The sequence below is a fragment of the Stegodyphus dumicola genome, chromosome 11 (assembly GCF_044657685.1).
Source record: "Stegodyphus dumicola isolate Sdum_Otavi_A_Nest chromosome 11, ASM4465768v1".
Classification (NCBI taxonomy): domain Eukaryota; kingdom Metazoa; phylum Arthropoda; class Arachnida; order Araneae; family Eresidae; genus Stegodyphus; species Stegodyphus dumicola.
The window spans coordinates 120,965,999-120,982,059 of NC_140778.1; the positions used below are offsets into that span (position 1 = coordinate 120,965,999).

General features: G+C 32.2%; 2 protein-coding genes across 4 annotated transcripts in view; one reads left to right on the forward strand and one right to left on the reverse strand.

Moving 5' to 3' along the window:
* LOC118193838 (uncharacterized) overlaps positions 1-12,905 on the forward strand; it is a 147,310-nt gene extending 134,405 nt beyond the window's left edge. For both annotated transcript variants that reach the window (XM_085827179.1, XM_085827180.1), the window contains 6 exons: positions 209-310; positions 418-519; positions 3,552-3,621; positions 5,730-5,785; positions 9,034-9,136; positions 12,536-12,905. In XM_085827179.1, coding sequence (XP_085683305.1) covers positions 209-310; positions 418-519; positions 3,552-3,621; positions 5,730-5,785; positions 9,034-9,136; positions 12,536-12,605 — 503 coding nt within the window. In that variant the 3' untranslated portion in view covers positions 12,606-12,905. The remainder of the gene's footprint in view (positions 1-208; positions 311-417; positions 520-3,551; positions 3,622-5,729; positions 5,786-9,033; positions 9,137-12,535) is intronic.
* A 1,211-nt stretch (positions 12,906-14,116) lies between these two features.
* Positions 14,117-16,061, reverse strand: part of LOC118193839 (uncharacterized) — a 57,846-nt gene continuing 55,901 nt past the window's right edge. For both annotated transcript variants that reach the window (XM_035364993.2, XM_035364991.2), the window contains 2 exons: positions 14,531-14,641; positions 14,117-14,389 (listed from right to left, as the gene is read on the reverse strand). In XM_035364993.2, coding sequence (XP_035220884.2) covers positions 14,373-14,389; positions 14,531-14,641 — 128 coding nt within the window. In that variant the 3' untranslated portion in view covers positions 14,117-14,372. The remainder of the gene's footprint in view (positions 14,390-14,530; positions 14,642-16,061) is intronic.

A 16,061-nucleotide genomic window follows, 5' to 3' on the forward strand; every position in this document is an offset into this window, starting at 1 on the left:
TAGGATGAGCAGTAAACGCGTCATTTCGGTGTTGGTGACATCTTCCAAAATCCCGCCAAGTACGTAACGTACACCAGGATATTCCCTACATACCAAATACTTCAAATACCGAGTACTGAGTGTAAATTCCATTATAGCTGAAAAAACATATTATATGTCGATCTATTTACTGAGACCTGATTTGAATATATTTTCGTTATTGAAACAGATTGCTATTGTGGACCCAATTCAACGTGCGTAATTGATCGAACCAAGGGTAAAAAGTGCTTATGCGGATATGGCTTATCTGAGTTTGGTGGCTTATGCAGAGGTAAGATTTTAATACTATTCATTCTTCACAAGATGAACATTATTATCTGTCATAGTTGAACTGCCTTTAGGTATTTGTTATTATCTATAATGCTTTGGTATTTACAGAATGTAACTGTGGACGAAATTCAACTTGTTCACTTGACCCGTATGGCCAAAAGAAATGCACTTGTCAAGAGGGCTTTGTGCAAGTTCTGGGAATGTGCAGAGGTAGGTATACAACATTTAGTATTCTTTCTTTCCCTTTTAGATGGCATAAACTTACTCGAATATAAGCAGTACAAGCACACATTGTATATATATATATATTATTTTTAAAAGCATCTGTGTATATAAGGTATTTTATTTTAATTAACCAATTAGTATGATTTAAGCCTTTATTATTAATTCTCTTTTTTGTAGTCCTCACCAGAAGGCAAATTAGTTGTGTATTTAAGCAAAAGGCCAAAGTTTAGACCAGAGTTCCAGGTAGTCTTGTATTACTGTTACTAAGCATGGACAGCTTTGCTTAGTTTTATTCTATTTTTAGGACGTTTACTTGCGCAATGTTAATGTTTGGTCAATCTATTTACTTTGCAGTCACAGACTACGTTACCTACGTTAGAAATTTAACTTTCTGTTCTGTTATGTTAATACCTGAAAGTCGCGGAGGTTCATCTCGGAGGTTTAAATACCTGGAAGTCGCGAAGGTTCATCTGTCGTACAAGATATGGCTTTCTGTTCATTTACAACTTAAAGATATTTTTAACCTTCTTTAGGTTCTATGATTTGTTTCAGATTAAGCGATTAAGCTTCCAGTCTGGTACTGTCTCTAGGACATCAACACGAGTTTCTAGGTACAGCAGAACTCTACATGCTTATCAAACAGCCATTTTAATAGAATGCTAATGTTATGAATTTTGTGCATCTACGGATAATTTTAGCAAAATTATAGGTGAAACTCTTTTATTTCTTTTGTATAATTTAAAATGAAAATCTGAAGGATTGAAGCTTGCCGTAAAAGAAAGAATAGATATACAAGGCTGTTTAAAATTGAGTAAATGACACTCTCGCTACTTTAGCAAAATATCACCAACCTGGCAACGATTTTGGTCACTGACCTTTATCGCCAAAGTCAGCGAGAAATCGCCAAAAGTCGCCACACTTGGTGAATATTTGGCGACATTGTCCCCGTATTTTCGTAATAGGTATAATAATTGAACAAATGCAATTGATGTTCTGTGTAGCTGTATCCGTAATTCTGCCCTCATATGCCTTCCAGAAATTTCGAGAGACTTCCTGGGCTTTCGAACTCAAATAAATTGTAGGAAGTTTCTTTTTATTCTCCTTTGAAATAAGAAATTGCTCCCTTTCTACATAACTTTCCTTCACACCTAAGCTTGATTTTTCGACCATTGGTGCAGAAAGATTTAGCGAGTGCAAAACAAGATATCTGCCGGTCTATTTCGAGAAGCAGAAAACACTAGAAATATCTCTACAGCCGAAAAAATATATACGGCCGGAGGAAACATCCGCTTTTCAGTAGTTGTTGTTGTTATGAGTTGTTAGTTAGAGCAACTTCGGAGTGTTGAAAGCTTCGCCCTTTAGATGCGTTTTGCTTGAGCTGTGTTTAACGTTCTTGGTAGTTTGAAGTGCAACTACTGATTGCACTCTGTGTTACTATGAACACCCGTAAGAGTATTTCTGTGGAAAGTTCCAGAACTCTGAAGTGCTTCTTTTGATAAAATAAATTTCGTCAACCTATCATCGGACCTGTGTGCTTTCAATCTATTATGAACCCGTACGCACGCAACAATATTTTTATGGAATACATTATTATTGCTGACCACCTCAAATATGAGTTTGGAAATATCTGTCCAGTGCTCATTTCTGAACAGTTCATTCTAACATCGCAGCGCTGGGAGAAAAAATGCTTTCAAAACATTTTCATTAACGCTTTCCCTTAACGCTTAACGCTTTCCCTTTAAGCTTTCCATTGCATTCAAATGACATTATAAGTAAGCTTACTGAAGAAAGTTTGGAGGTATTTAAAGAATCACAGCCACTAAGCTTTCAGGTAATAAGTAAATGTTGTTTCATTTTTTATGAACTCATTTACACAAATGAGAGCTGAAACTTTGAGTAAGCGGATTAGTTACAAATATGCTTTTTAGCAAGAACAACGCGATCATATATTTTAGAATTTTTAGATCTATTTTAGCACTTTAGTTGTACTACCAATTCTTTCATTGCGATATGTTTCCGCAGGAGGCAAGCTTCAGACTCCTTTCCGATGAGGAGCACGATACGGAACACAATCTGGGAGGGGGCTGTCGTTGTCAAATGGGGCGCGCAGATATCCTTCTGTTAGCAGGGTTGTAGCATGTTTTGTGCGCAACTCAAATTTATTGCTATTAGATGCGTATGCATATGCAGTGGTTACGGAACAAACAAAATGCATTATTTGAGAAACGTATTAGTGGCATTTCTAGCTCCTTTTATTTAATTTCACCTTTTATACAAAACAATATCACACTTTTTAACATTTTCAAATTTTCAGCAGAAAGAATAAATCTGAAGATTCATGGAGCAATTTTATTACAAGAAAACATTGTTAACAACAAGGATTTTTAACATATTTAAAACCAAAATCATTTAAAATCAAAACAAGGAATGTGGTTTTTACCTTAATACTTATCAGTAGCAGATTATTTTTGGAATAAGATGCATTTTAGTAGAAAATTTCAGCAATACATGGCGCTGTTGTTATCACATTACAACAGTAAAATAAAACAATCTGTAATTATATGAATTTGCTCATTTACAATCTGCGAGCTTCTAAAAATAGCAGCAAGTCATCATGAGTTCTTAACTTCGCATTTTTAAATTTATGTATTTTTGTAGTATTAAAGGTAGGGCTGCATTTATTGTCAAAAGTGTGTACTTAAATATATCTTGATGCCAAAAAAAATCTGCGTCTACCTTTGGACGTAAACCACACTTTGGTATGTTAATTCGCAGATTACACGTTTTATCTGTTACTAATTTTTCTGAAAGTTTACATAAAATTAATGGTTGCGCTAATTCTAAAAGGAAAGACAACACTGTGCATTTTAAAATTATTTTTGTATACGTAAGTGTTAATCACAGTCTACTTAGAATCCTGTTATATTATTTTCCACTTTTATTTCTGTTTTACGTTGTCTCTTTTATTCATATTTTCAACTGTTGGCTGTTTCAAAGGTATTGGCTATTTTTTCCAGATGCTTGTGATAATTATCCATGCAAAAACGGAAAATGTGTCAGAATCCCAAGGAAAGGAGCTACCTGCCAGTACGTAATTAATTACTATAATTATCAGTACTAACATAATTTCGTTACTTTTCTATACTTCACAATATGATTTACATAGGTATTCGTGTATGCAGTTCCATTTTTCAGTCAATAGTTTTAAAAAGGGGGGCAGAATCATTTTCTCGTCACAATCTTCAGCATTTGCCAAAGCAATCACAAAAATGCGTCCATAATTTAAAATAGCTAGAAACAAAAATGACAATTTTTAATATATATTTCATCATTATGTAACTCTCACTGTTGTTGAAGTTATTAAAGATGAGAGCTAAAATCATAAACTTCGATTTCACATTCTTAGTGTTTGATTAAAGTAATGAAACTTAAAAAGATACCTGCATCACCTCTCTGTCAATAAAGAGCGTGAGGAAAAGATTGTTGACTGTATTGCTGATGAAGAAAAAGGCAAAATGTTAGCAGAACTGACTTCGGAAAACTTCTGTAAATGCATATGAAAATTCTTGATGACTTTCAAAATGGCATAATTGTGAATGTTAAGTTTAGAACAGCGAGTATTCAGCACAGCGGCTGTTCAAAAGTACCTATCCATTTTTAAAAAGTGGACTCGCAAACAAAAAACAAGATCCCAGATTTCTGGTAGTCATCGGTTACTGGATTCTTGGACTTCAAAAGAGAGTTCTAGATCTGACTAATTCAACAGAAAGATAACAGTATGTCAAATTATTGCCAGTCTTCATCAAGAAGCAAATGCAAACGTATCCTATTCGCCGTAAATTGAAAAATATCGATTATGGAGGGGAAAACCATATCTGAAATAAATTAAATTAAGCTTTTCCAGTTTGCATAGCATCACAGGTAATTAGACAATAGATAAAAGAAAAGAGTTATATGATTAATCATGCCTTTAATTACATCCAGCAGATATTACAGAGAAACCAGCATAAAAGCAGGCATTGTTAGTACATTATTACTTTATATATTGAGCTAGTGGAGGAATATTACTTTGTGGATTCTTTCTGATATTCATTGTTTGGGTTTAATATTGGGGCAACACATCAAAGCTTAACGATATTAAACATGGATGCTGGTTAAGTATTTCGAATTCAATTATCTTAACGGTTTATTCAAACATACATGCAAATTCCCAATAGAATAAAGTTCACATTATCCGAAGACAGTTTGAAATCAATGATGACGATTTTACTTAGTTCAAGTTCTACAAAACTTGAACCTCAGACTTAAAGCCAATGCAAAACTTAGTATTGATGAAATGAGTTTTTGTCAGTAAGAGCAATCCACAATTTTCTAAGATTAAACATATTTAAATTCAAGACGATGACAACACTCGCAAAGCTTACGAATGATTTCTTGCTACTCTTATCTAAATTACGTTACTGAATTTTTTTGGTTTTATTTTCTGCATATACAAGACAGCATTATATTCAAAATGGTCTTTACAGATTTTCTTAATACATGAATACTAATAAACAAGTGCTGAAATTGTATAGAGTTTCTTCAGAAGGTTAAGAAAGAGATTTATTGCGCAGCATTTGCAAAATATAAAACTATGTGCCTGACAGATAGATTTTAAAGCTTATAAATAACACTTCTCAGTTGATTGCAATTCTTCTATCTACATTCTAATTTTACTTTTGATCAGTAATAATTTATGTAACTTGCAATAAAGTTGTTTGTTTACGTTCATATCAATGAAACATCATTAAAACATGAAATTTGAAAATGCTTAATTGATTACAAAGAACACTTACGTTAAAAATCGCAAAGGTAGCATTTTAACAATGCTAAAGAAGTCTTATATGTTGGTTGATTTGTTAATTTAGTTGGTTACAGCAAAGCACGCGAGGGCTATCTGCTTAAGGGGAGGGATGCTTTCGTGACGAACTTTCTAAGGAAAACTGTCTCGTATACCTGTTACACATCAATAAGTGCTGTAAATGTTTGTAATTTAAATTTATTTAGTTCCAAGAGAAATTCCAAATGTTCAAATGTTTTTATTTAGTTCCAAGAGAAATAAATTGTTTTTATTCTAATACATTTAGAACTGCTATAAACACACTCAGTTTATTTTCTTATTGCTGGTATAACTAATATAAAATTTTAATTTTTAGATGTGAGAGCAATTACAAAGGCACATTTTGTGACATTCCAGTTGAAACGAATTTTGGTATGTATTTAAACATTCTGTTAAAAACATTCAAAATATCCTTACCTTATCGTCTACGTTCTTCGTAAAGGAAACATACCAAAGTTACGCTATTTATGTGAATTACTCCCATTATGCAAGCGCAGAAAGAGCAAATGTCATTATTTTATATTCGAATCCTTTTCTGCAGTCTGACCAAGGAATGAGCATACCTAAAACATCATGAAAAGTAATCTTCCTACAACCTATAACTTCCTATAGTAATCTTCTTATTGTATATTTCTGTTTTTATGATAAATACCAGAAATATACAATAGGAAGATTTGTCTGTGATAGTTTTAGCAATATTTTCTACTGAAGGTTTCTGAATCGGCTTATATAGGAGTCAAAAATTATTTACATATAATGAGATATGAAATGACGTTATAGTTTAAATAGTTGAAAGGTACTGTATTTATTTTATTAATCGTAATATACATTAATTAAATTTCTAATTATCTCTACCAGATTCAGAATTTTCAATCAAATTTATGAAATATGTCTGCTAGAGGCAAGTCCATGTTAAATTCACAGCCCTCCATTCACCAGTAAAATCTTCACCATACACCTCATAGAAAACAATATCTTCATATCTAGCAATAATATTGCTAATACAATATCTTCATATCTAGCAATAATATTGCTAATACAATATTTTTAACGATTGCAAAATCCTTTCTTTCCGTGTATTTAATCGCACTGTTTTCACCTCCCCCAGTCCATGATCCAATAGCAACATCCAAAAAAGTCCAATCCAATAGTGACATCGTTTACAGTGTCAGCACTTCGTGACTTTTTTTTTCGGACGTCAACCACTTCATACATTTTTCATGAAGTTTTTGTAAAGTTACAAAGAGATGCCATAGATTTTCTGCAGCAGAGAAAATGCAAGGAAGCACAGACACAAATGACTTTATACCTTGCCTTTTTTTTCTTAATTGTAGCTGCAAGATGAACTTAAAATGATTCCCTTTCTCTTATTCCTCAATTTATCCAAATATTCTGAGATGGTGTCTTTGTTCACCAAAATCTTTGGCTTTAAAAAATTTAACAAGCGGTAAAATTACCCAATGCGCCACAAGGAAAGTACTAATAGTGCACCTTGTACTTTCCAATCATTTTTACAAGCGCTGTTTCTTCATCTTTCATTTCCATGGCGAGATTCGAAGCGAAGAAGGAAAAAAGTGTTGTCTCGTCCATATTTCTATTTTGAAATATTTTAGTGTATACTGCTTTTGAAGGAAAGTGAAAATAAATTTTTAAATATTTCAAGCATTGCTTCTAATTTTCTTGACAATATTTAGTAGAGAATAGTACGAGTTCGCATATTCAAGTCATGTGGATTCATGAAGTGATTCTTTTATCCCACGGAAGCTGCGAAATCTATTGTAGAATCCAGGATCTTTGGCCATATTTAGTACCCTAATTCGGATATTTGTTCAAGTAATAAATATGGCCGCTGTTTAAACTTAGAAATGCAGCTCGAATGTTAAATAACACTTCGTGGTATTTCCAACTTCGTGTTATTTGATGTGTTTTTACAGTGGAACCCCGAGATAGGAGCACCTCTATATATGAGAAATTTGAGATACGATGAAAGTATGAACGAAACATTCGTCTCTAAATACGAGCATTGACTCGGATAACGAGCAACTAGCCAGACTGTCGGTATGCGTGGCTCTATTTCCCGATCCGGCACGACTCGTAGAATTCCCTCGTCAGATCACTCAGTGTTCTTTGATCTATGTATTTGTGCGCTTGTTAGTTAATTGTTTTCTACATTTAACGTGAAAATAATTATTTCACGATGCCTCCCAAGAAGATTGTTGCCTCAAATAGTGCTGCAAAGAAAAAGAAGGAAGCCATAGCCGCTAAATTTAAGAAAAAAATCATAGGTTAACTGCTGTAAAAGTGACGGAATAGGCGAAGACTGACAGTCGCCCGACATTGACGATCTGTACTATTCTGAAGGAAAAGGGAGAAATTAAGAAGCTTGGGTGTGGCCAAAGGAGTTACCATTACTTCCAAGCACCGTCCAAAACTTCCAGAAGATGTAGAGAAGCTGTTGTTGGTGTGGATTAACGGATTAACGAGAAGCAGTTAAAAGGCAATTCGGTGTCAGAAGCTCTCATTTGTGGGAAGCTATCGTAACGGTAAACTACGGTGATATTATTTGCCAGTGTTATTTATTATAAAAATTTACTTTTATGTTGAAATTTTTGGGAATGCGGAACGGATTAACTGGATTTCCATTATTTTCAATGGGGAAATTTGTTTGTAGATACGAGAAATTCGCTATACAAGCTCAGTGTATCAGGACTTGTATGTCTTTTGATTTGCTTAGGAAATATGATGTGTCCTGAATAGGAACAGGGAGCTTATTCAAGCTATCAAATAAATATGTGGGGAATGGACAACACCAGCAGGAAGGGATGACTTTACCCTTTATTCTCTATAAGATTACAGGTGCTCCCACACTTCGGGATACAGAGACCAAGCACTTGTGGTCTTAACGTAAAAATATAAAACGATTAACTAAAATTTTTAATAAGAGCTAACTTTGAATTAGTTTTCAAATGCCTAACACTATGACTGGCTTTTTTAAAAGATTACGTACCTAGTACGCAAACTGCCGAAACTACAATACATTTTAAATAGCAAGAGGACTAAACCTCTGGCCTTAAAGGCAAGCAGCAACTGATTGAAAACGCGCGAGTAATGCGGTGGCAAGGCGGCACACTTCCTTTCTCTCTCTTGGCAAAAAGCCACAACTTAAATACTTGGGCGTTAGCAAGTACAATTTGCATAAACAAGTTAACGCATTTAATTCTGTCCAGAAGAGGAAAGTAAGAAGTAATAGTAAATTTTTAAAAATAAAATAAACCTTAGTCCTAATTTTAAAATAAAATAAATCCTTATAAATGGACCAAATCAAATTTATCTGAACAGGATTCTGGATGTAATTTCAGTTTTGCCTTGGGAAAATAATCCCAAAAAAAATATAGTTATTCATAATACCTTAACATTGTCTCTCATTGCCATTAAAAATCGTAAAATATTTGCATTCAAGTTCGTATCAATGATCAGGTTATACATAAGAAAATGATTCTTATCACACAAGGAGTTCTTGAATTTCAATAACAGCATTTTGTATATATAATGTTCGAACAATTGTTATATATTTTTGCTATGTAGAAATATGATAAATGTTTTACTTTCTTCCCTTATAGAAATAAAAAAGGAGACTCTCGTCTTCATTGTGACAATTTTCGGTGGTATACTTTTAACAATTCTGATGATACTTTGCTTGATCGCTTGTTTACTATGCAGAAGGTACGTATAACGTTTTTCTTATATTCTTAAGGAATTAGCATATATTCTGTGATGAGCTTTTTTTTTCTTTTTTTTTTTAAATCGTTATAAGGATACCCTGTTAGGTAAAAAATATGGAATTAACAAAATCAAGTTTCAATTATTTCACAAGCAATAAATTTCGAAACGAAATATTTAGAATATGAATTCTTAAACTTTACACATTTTCTTTTCTTTGAGGCAATCCTTGACACAGAATTCAAAGAAGTAAGTTATGACGATGTATAATTCTGATGTTGTATAATATGTGTGGGGATGATGTTTTATTATTAAACAAAAATCACACCCACAGGTTCCAAGTATTAGATTTTAATTCAATCAGAACTATAACTGTCCAGATCATTAAACGCTTTGTTGTCTTAAGTACCGTTAGCCACTTTTTGAAACGTCAACTCATAGACGATAAACCCAAAAATTATTTCATCTTTATAACTCAAAGAATTAGTGTTGCCACGAAATTCAAGATAAATTTAAATGAATATCTAGTTTTTAATTCCTTTGCGGCTCGATTTCCACAGAACTCGGCCATCGTTATGTGAGGGCCTACGAACACTTTTCGCATCTTTCTATCAGTCTTATGTGAATTCGAATGGTTCGATGAACATGGAAATATTACAAGCCCATTATTCATCATTTTATCATTATTTGACCACCTTTCATCATTTGAATTGTTCACCGTGAACAATTGATGGGTCAAATAATTCACTTCACACGTATGAACGTGTGAACGTGTGTATGTATGTATGTGTATATGTATACAGACATATACATTCGTACTTACATAGATACATACATACATACATTTCTGAATTCGGTTCTGATAACAGAACAGTATCCAAAGTGGTATGTGTTCAAATTGTTATGAAAACATAATATTTAAAAAAATGAAATGTTCATCCTTTTTCATCTTACTTAAATTGTATTTATTTGCATGTACAGCTTTTCTATTGTAAAATGTTTTCTTTGAAACTGATTAAAGATTTCTAAAGACATATTTCTAGGAGATAAATGATATCTTAGAAAAATGATTAGATGCATATAAATTTTGTTTTGTTTTAAAAATGTTAAATGATTTGACATAAGTTTGTAAATAAAGTCAATGACTTCATTATCTGAATTACGTAATTGGAAGAGAAACACGCCAATGCAAAATTTAAATTTAGACCCAAAATGATTAGATTAATGTACATTCTAATTAAAACTCTTAAGTATTTCAAAAACCATCAGGCATAGATCCTTCTTCTTCAAGAGCAAAAGCATTTTTACAGAGTTAGAAGAAGCACCAAGTATACATGTATCGAAATTAAACGGCAAAAAGGGGGTGGAAAGAAAGGACAGAAAAGGGGTTTTATTCCAAATCGAATCGAATCGAAGATTGCTTTTTTGCTTAAGTTTAAAACCGACATATTATCGTTTAGTCCAGAATGTTTCTTTCACAAAATCGTTTATTCCTATTATCGTTTATTCTAGAATGTTTCTTTCATGAAAGCACTTAAAAAGAACAAATAACTACCTTTGTTACATCTATAAATAACAGCAATATGTACACGGAATCCTCAATTCAAGCAGCTCATATTTTAAAAACAATCGTTCTTCCTCTGAAAACAGAGAAAGTTTTTATTACGAAGTATACGAGTATCTTTCTGAAAATTATTGCAGTGTACTGTTTATCGCATTCTGATAACCAACTTATTGTTTACGTTACTGAAACACTCTCTATACCAGATATGTTGCATTAAATTCGTATATTGTAGACCTAGTGCAGAGACTGGGTACTTATTTTAGAGGTATGCAGAGAGTTCAGCTTGGAACGCGGACACCTCGCAGTAACATTACGTGTATGTATTTATGGGACACTTTGCTTGTAGCCTATGTTGGAATTGGCATCTTTCCAATTAAAAAAAATTGTTTACTCATTCCAAAAAATATTACGAAGCTTTCACTTGCTTGCATTGCAGTGATGTTCATTTTGAGCTCCTGAAAGTTTTTGCAACTTTACGCAACACATTAAACATATGAATTTATTATGAAATAATATTTCACTTGAAAAGTGAGTTTTTTAATAATGCTGATTCCTACCCTTAACCAGTTAACTGTGATTGACGAGTATACTCGTCGTGGAGAAGCGGCGAGACTTTGTGTATTGACGAGTATACTCACCATGCGTATAATGAAATGAAAGATAAGAGGAAGATTTATTTAATAAGTACTGACAACGTAACAGAAACAGAGGAAAGAAAAATGGTAACAAAGAAAAACCGGAGCTAGTGATTGATTATAATAAAAAAATGGGTGGAGTAGATATGAGCGATGGAATTATCATAGCGTACTCCAGCAAGAAAGCGACTCAAAAAGTGCTACAAAAAGATATTTCTCTCCATTTCTTAGACATTATGTGTCTGAATGCATTCATATTAATATACAAAAAAAAATAATTGTACATTATCGCGTATCAACTTTTTGCTCAAATTTATTGAAGACACTTTTGCGACGTATCCAATTGAAAGAAATAAATTGACACAAACTCGGCCATTTAGACCTAATATAAGCCGATTAGGCGGGAATCATGTTCCGAATTATATACCCGGAACATCGAAGAAAACAACCCTACGCGATGGTGTTCGCATTGCTACAAACGCAAGGTCAGGAAGGAATCGCGTTACTGGTGTTCGGTTTGCAAAGTCCCATTGTGTATATTGTTTGTCCCTGTTTCGCTGAATATCACTCCACAGCAGTAATTTAAATTCTTATTTTTATATGTATAATATTTAATTTAATGTATTGCGTTTTTAGTTTAATATGTATGTAATATATGCTTATGTTAATCAAATAAGTAAATATTAGTAATAAAATTTTCATTTTTATAAAATAAACCCATCTTTTTCATCCAATATCTTACCAGCGCAACTTACTCTGTGACTGACGAATATACTCGTCGTGGCTCGATTCTGGAGACACAAAACGTTCTGGCACTCTTAAACGAGGGCGCCACAGTTAACTGGTTAAGAAATTTACAATAACAAAACAACATTAAAAGATGCGATATAAAATGCGGCCATGTTCAACATGTGCTCTCTACAAATGACCCATTAAACCCATTTCTTAGAGAATGCAATCTACCCTACCCAACAAATTATTTATCAATCCCTTACTCATAATAAAAGAATATAGAGAACCATTTAACAAAATGTTCACTAAAATCAGAAGTCCACTTTTAAATTGAATTTTCTCCAAAAACTGTAAACGTTATGAAAAATTTCATTTCAAAGCTTTTCTATAGTTGTGTTTCTTTTTTAATGCCAATAACTGTATGAAATTTCAATTTTTTTCGAAATTAACAGTATAATTTTTTAATTACAGGAACAGATCCGGGCATACAGAAATTCATGAAAGTCACTGGAACTATAAAATACATAGGTGTCCTAATTAAAAGGAGTGCATAAGCCTGAAATGCGAGAAGCATTCCAACAGGAAATATTTTCATTTTATTTTAAGCATCATAAAAACTCTTAAGATCATGCTATTTCTTATGACACATCTCGATCATTTAGAAAGAGATATGAGTTTTAAAGAAATGGTTTTTCAAACAATGTAGATTTTATTTTTCATTATTTTTTTGCATGTAATGAATGCGTTTTAGAATTTCTTTCAATTAACATTACAAAAGCCTGTGAGAATCAGACATTATTTTAAATAATAAAACCGAAAAGAAATAAAACTGAATTTTACATATTGTTTATGAATTTTCGAAAAAAGGCAATTCATACATAACCGTTTCCCATTTTATAATAATCTCTAAATCCTTAAAATTAAATACTTGAATTTATTATTTCTTCTAAGAATAATTAAAATGCATGCCATTAGACACAAAATATTACTGTATTCGAGTTAGTACGAAGAACGATAAAGTGGACAGATAGTCACAAGCAGACAATGTAGACAAAGAAATATCTGGCGATCCACATGCAAAGCGTATAGACAAATCTGCCCGTAGATTTAAGTAAAATGTTATTAAACTGCCAAACGATACCTCCAAATGCTACAGAGGCAAAAAGGCAGCAAGAAAGTAGAAAAGCAAGTGAAACATTAATGACATCAAAACTGACAAGGATGAAAAAAGTCCACATAAAATTGATACTTCATTTAGAATTCTATTCACATACTCGTACTTCTTATAGATGGCTGTCTTTCGCAACGCTTTTAATTATGCCATTACTTCTCTGCAAAATTGATCCGGGATGTTACTTTTTAAAGAAAATGTAGCGGATAAGTTTTAAACTTAAAACGATACAAATCAGCTTCTTCAGTCTTATCTTCGATGAGTAAGTAATGACTAACAAATGTATATTTTCTTATGATTGCGAGGCAAAAAAAAAATATTTCTATAGGTAACGCTGTTCTAAAACATAACAAAATATCACTAGTTTTCATTTGATTTTGCTCAATGTATCCAATAAATGCAAAAGATTTCTCCAAGAACAAGAAGGCATTAAAAGATATAGTCAATACTTGGTTAGACCTGCTGTGTCATTTTTAATTATAAGGTAAATTTATAATTTCTTATTCATTAAAAAATTTAATTTGCAGAGCTGGCTGCTGACTCTTTATACAAACTGTAAAAGGAAATAAGAATTGTATTTCTTGTTTGGAATTGTAGCAAAGGATTTGGAGAGCATACCAGAAAGAAGGGAAATTTCGAAAGAACACTTCTTTTTTTTCAAGTTTCAGAAGATGATTCTTAGGCATTGACTATGGAAACTTCACGAAACAGAGATAATTTGATTTTTAGGTAAAAGAACAAGAACCAATGTTCTATCCGTGGGAAAGTGGCTGTGATTGAAAACGTTATATAATTAAAAAATGACACAACGGAGTCATGTACAAACATTTGAAGCTTAATCGAGTTACAATAATGAAATAATTACACATGTTGAAGCACTGTAAATGCATATTGAAAATTTACCAAAGCACAAACATGAAATTACTGTAAAATCACTGATAAAAGCAACAATAAATACATGATAATGCAAAACATATGTACATTATATCTTTACAATAGCATTATTATCTCCTTTCGCCTGTTTTATTTTAACTGCTGTCTGCAGTGAAATTAGAAGTAATATACACAGAGTCATACACTGATGATGTCACAGCTGATCATATTCATTAGCAGGAATAAATTTAATGTTGTATTTCTTTAGTTCAGTTTCAATGCTAAATAAGGAGAAAATAAAGCTGTTTTGAGTAATTTTAAATAATGTAGGAAAATGTAATTTATAACAGAGTTTTTTAATTGTGTGAATAAATTATAGTCTTATAAGGAATGAGAAAAATGAAACACAAAAACTATTTTACCTCTACAGGCGTCACCCTGAAGTACATAACCGTCTGGACATTCGCAAACTTCTTCTCCTTCAATCAGTTCACATTTTCCACCAAAACAGCGTTTTCTTGTGCATCGAATTTCTAAAATGTTTTCACCCAAATTATACATATATGTATATAATTTGTAACAGCATGGATTTAAAAACTCCTTAGTAAAAGGAATTTCAAAAAGTATTTTTAGTATTAAAGTGTTTTTAATTGTTAAAATTTATTATTTTAAAATCTCGCGACAAGTCAACGATTGAACTATTTTCATATTTTTTGCATGTTTGCCCAAGAACATCTAAGTAAACATCGCAGAATTGTTTGAAAAAGTATGGAATTTCTTAATGTCAATACGTAATACTGCGATGAATAATTTAATTTTGAAGTTAAAGATTCAAAAGTACCTTTAACTTCAAAATTAAATTATTCATCGCAGCATTACGTATTGTTTTTTTAAGTAAAATCTGTTCAAATGCTCTGTTTTCACTTGTGTTTGTGAGATTTAGTTTGTAGTGTCCTAATTGTGTAGTAGTTATTAACTCAAAATGCTTCATACCCTATTAGACTGCTACGCGAATCATTGCTTCATCTGAAATATTATAACAAAGTCTTAAAAAGGTTGTACATAACATTTTATTAACTCTTGAGATGAATGGAAAACACAAATTGTTTACAAATAAATTCCGCCACTTAAAGGTATTTAAAATTACAGAGTTGAAACCTGAAGTTAAGGGTATTTTAGTAAGAGACTAGACAAAATGACTTCCTTAATCTGGATCGAATGTTCAATGGCGGGTATTAACGTCTGTTAGCAAACTGGCTAAAGCCGAAGTATTTATTTGTAGAGTTGGGCGATAGAGTTAACTGAAGGCATCCCTCCAAAAACTCAGAAACATTAACTTAAATACACTTCTCCTTAATTTGCATCCTGGTGAGGACTAAGTAAAGAAGCGATTATAGAAAAGATCCATTATTAGAAACATGTTTTCCAGAAAACCTTTTACTATATTAAAGGATATTACGCTTGCCTTCTGCGTCTTCCGAAAATATATTTGTTAGGAAGTATTTTCAAATTTTCAAATCACTGTTGTATGCAAACCAAATTAACAACTCAAGTTCGTTAAATTTTGAAACTTGAAGTAATGTGCAATCATAATTGAATTGGTTCACTTGCAGAGACATTTAAAATTGCAGAGTTTTCAGAATATATTTAATTAATGTAAATGTATGCAATGTAACAATTAATTTAAATGATTTAATTATTTTTCTGTTCTATATACTGTTTAAAATCTACGTAATATATTACAAACTTTTCTCTTTTTACTGAATGATATCTTTGAACTATAAATAGAGAGATCATTTGTTCATTTAATTTTTCTTACAACAAAATCGCACATTACTGGAACTCATCTCTGGTAACTCACAGGGTCTCACCCTGAGTAACTCACTGCATCGCTCGTAGTAGCACCATATGTGACGACAGCCGGAACAAAGTGAGCAAATTTGCAAGCTACTC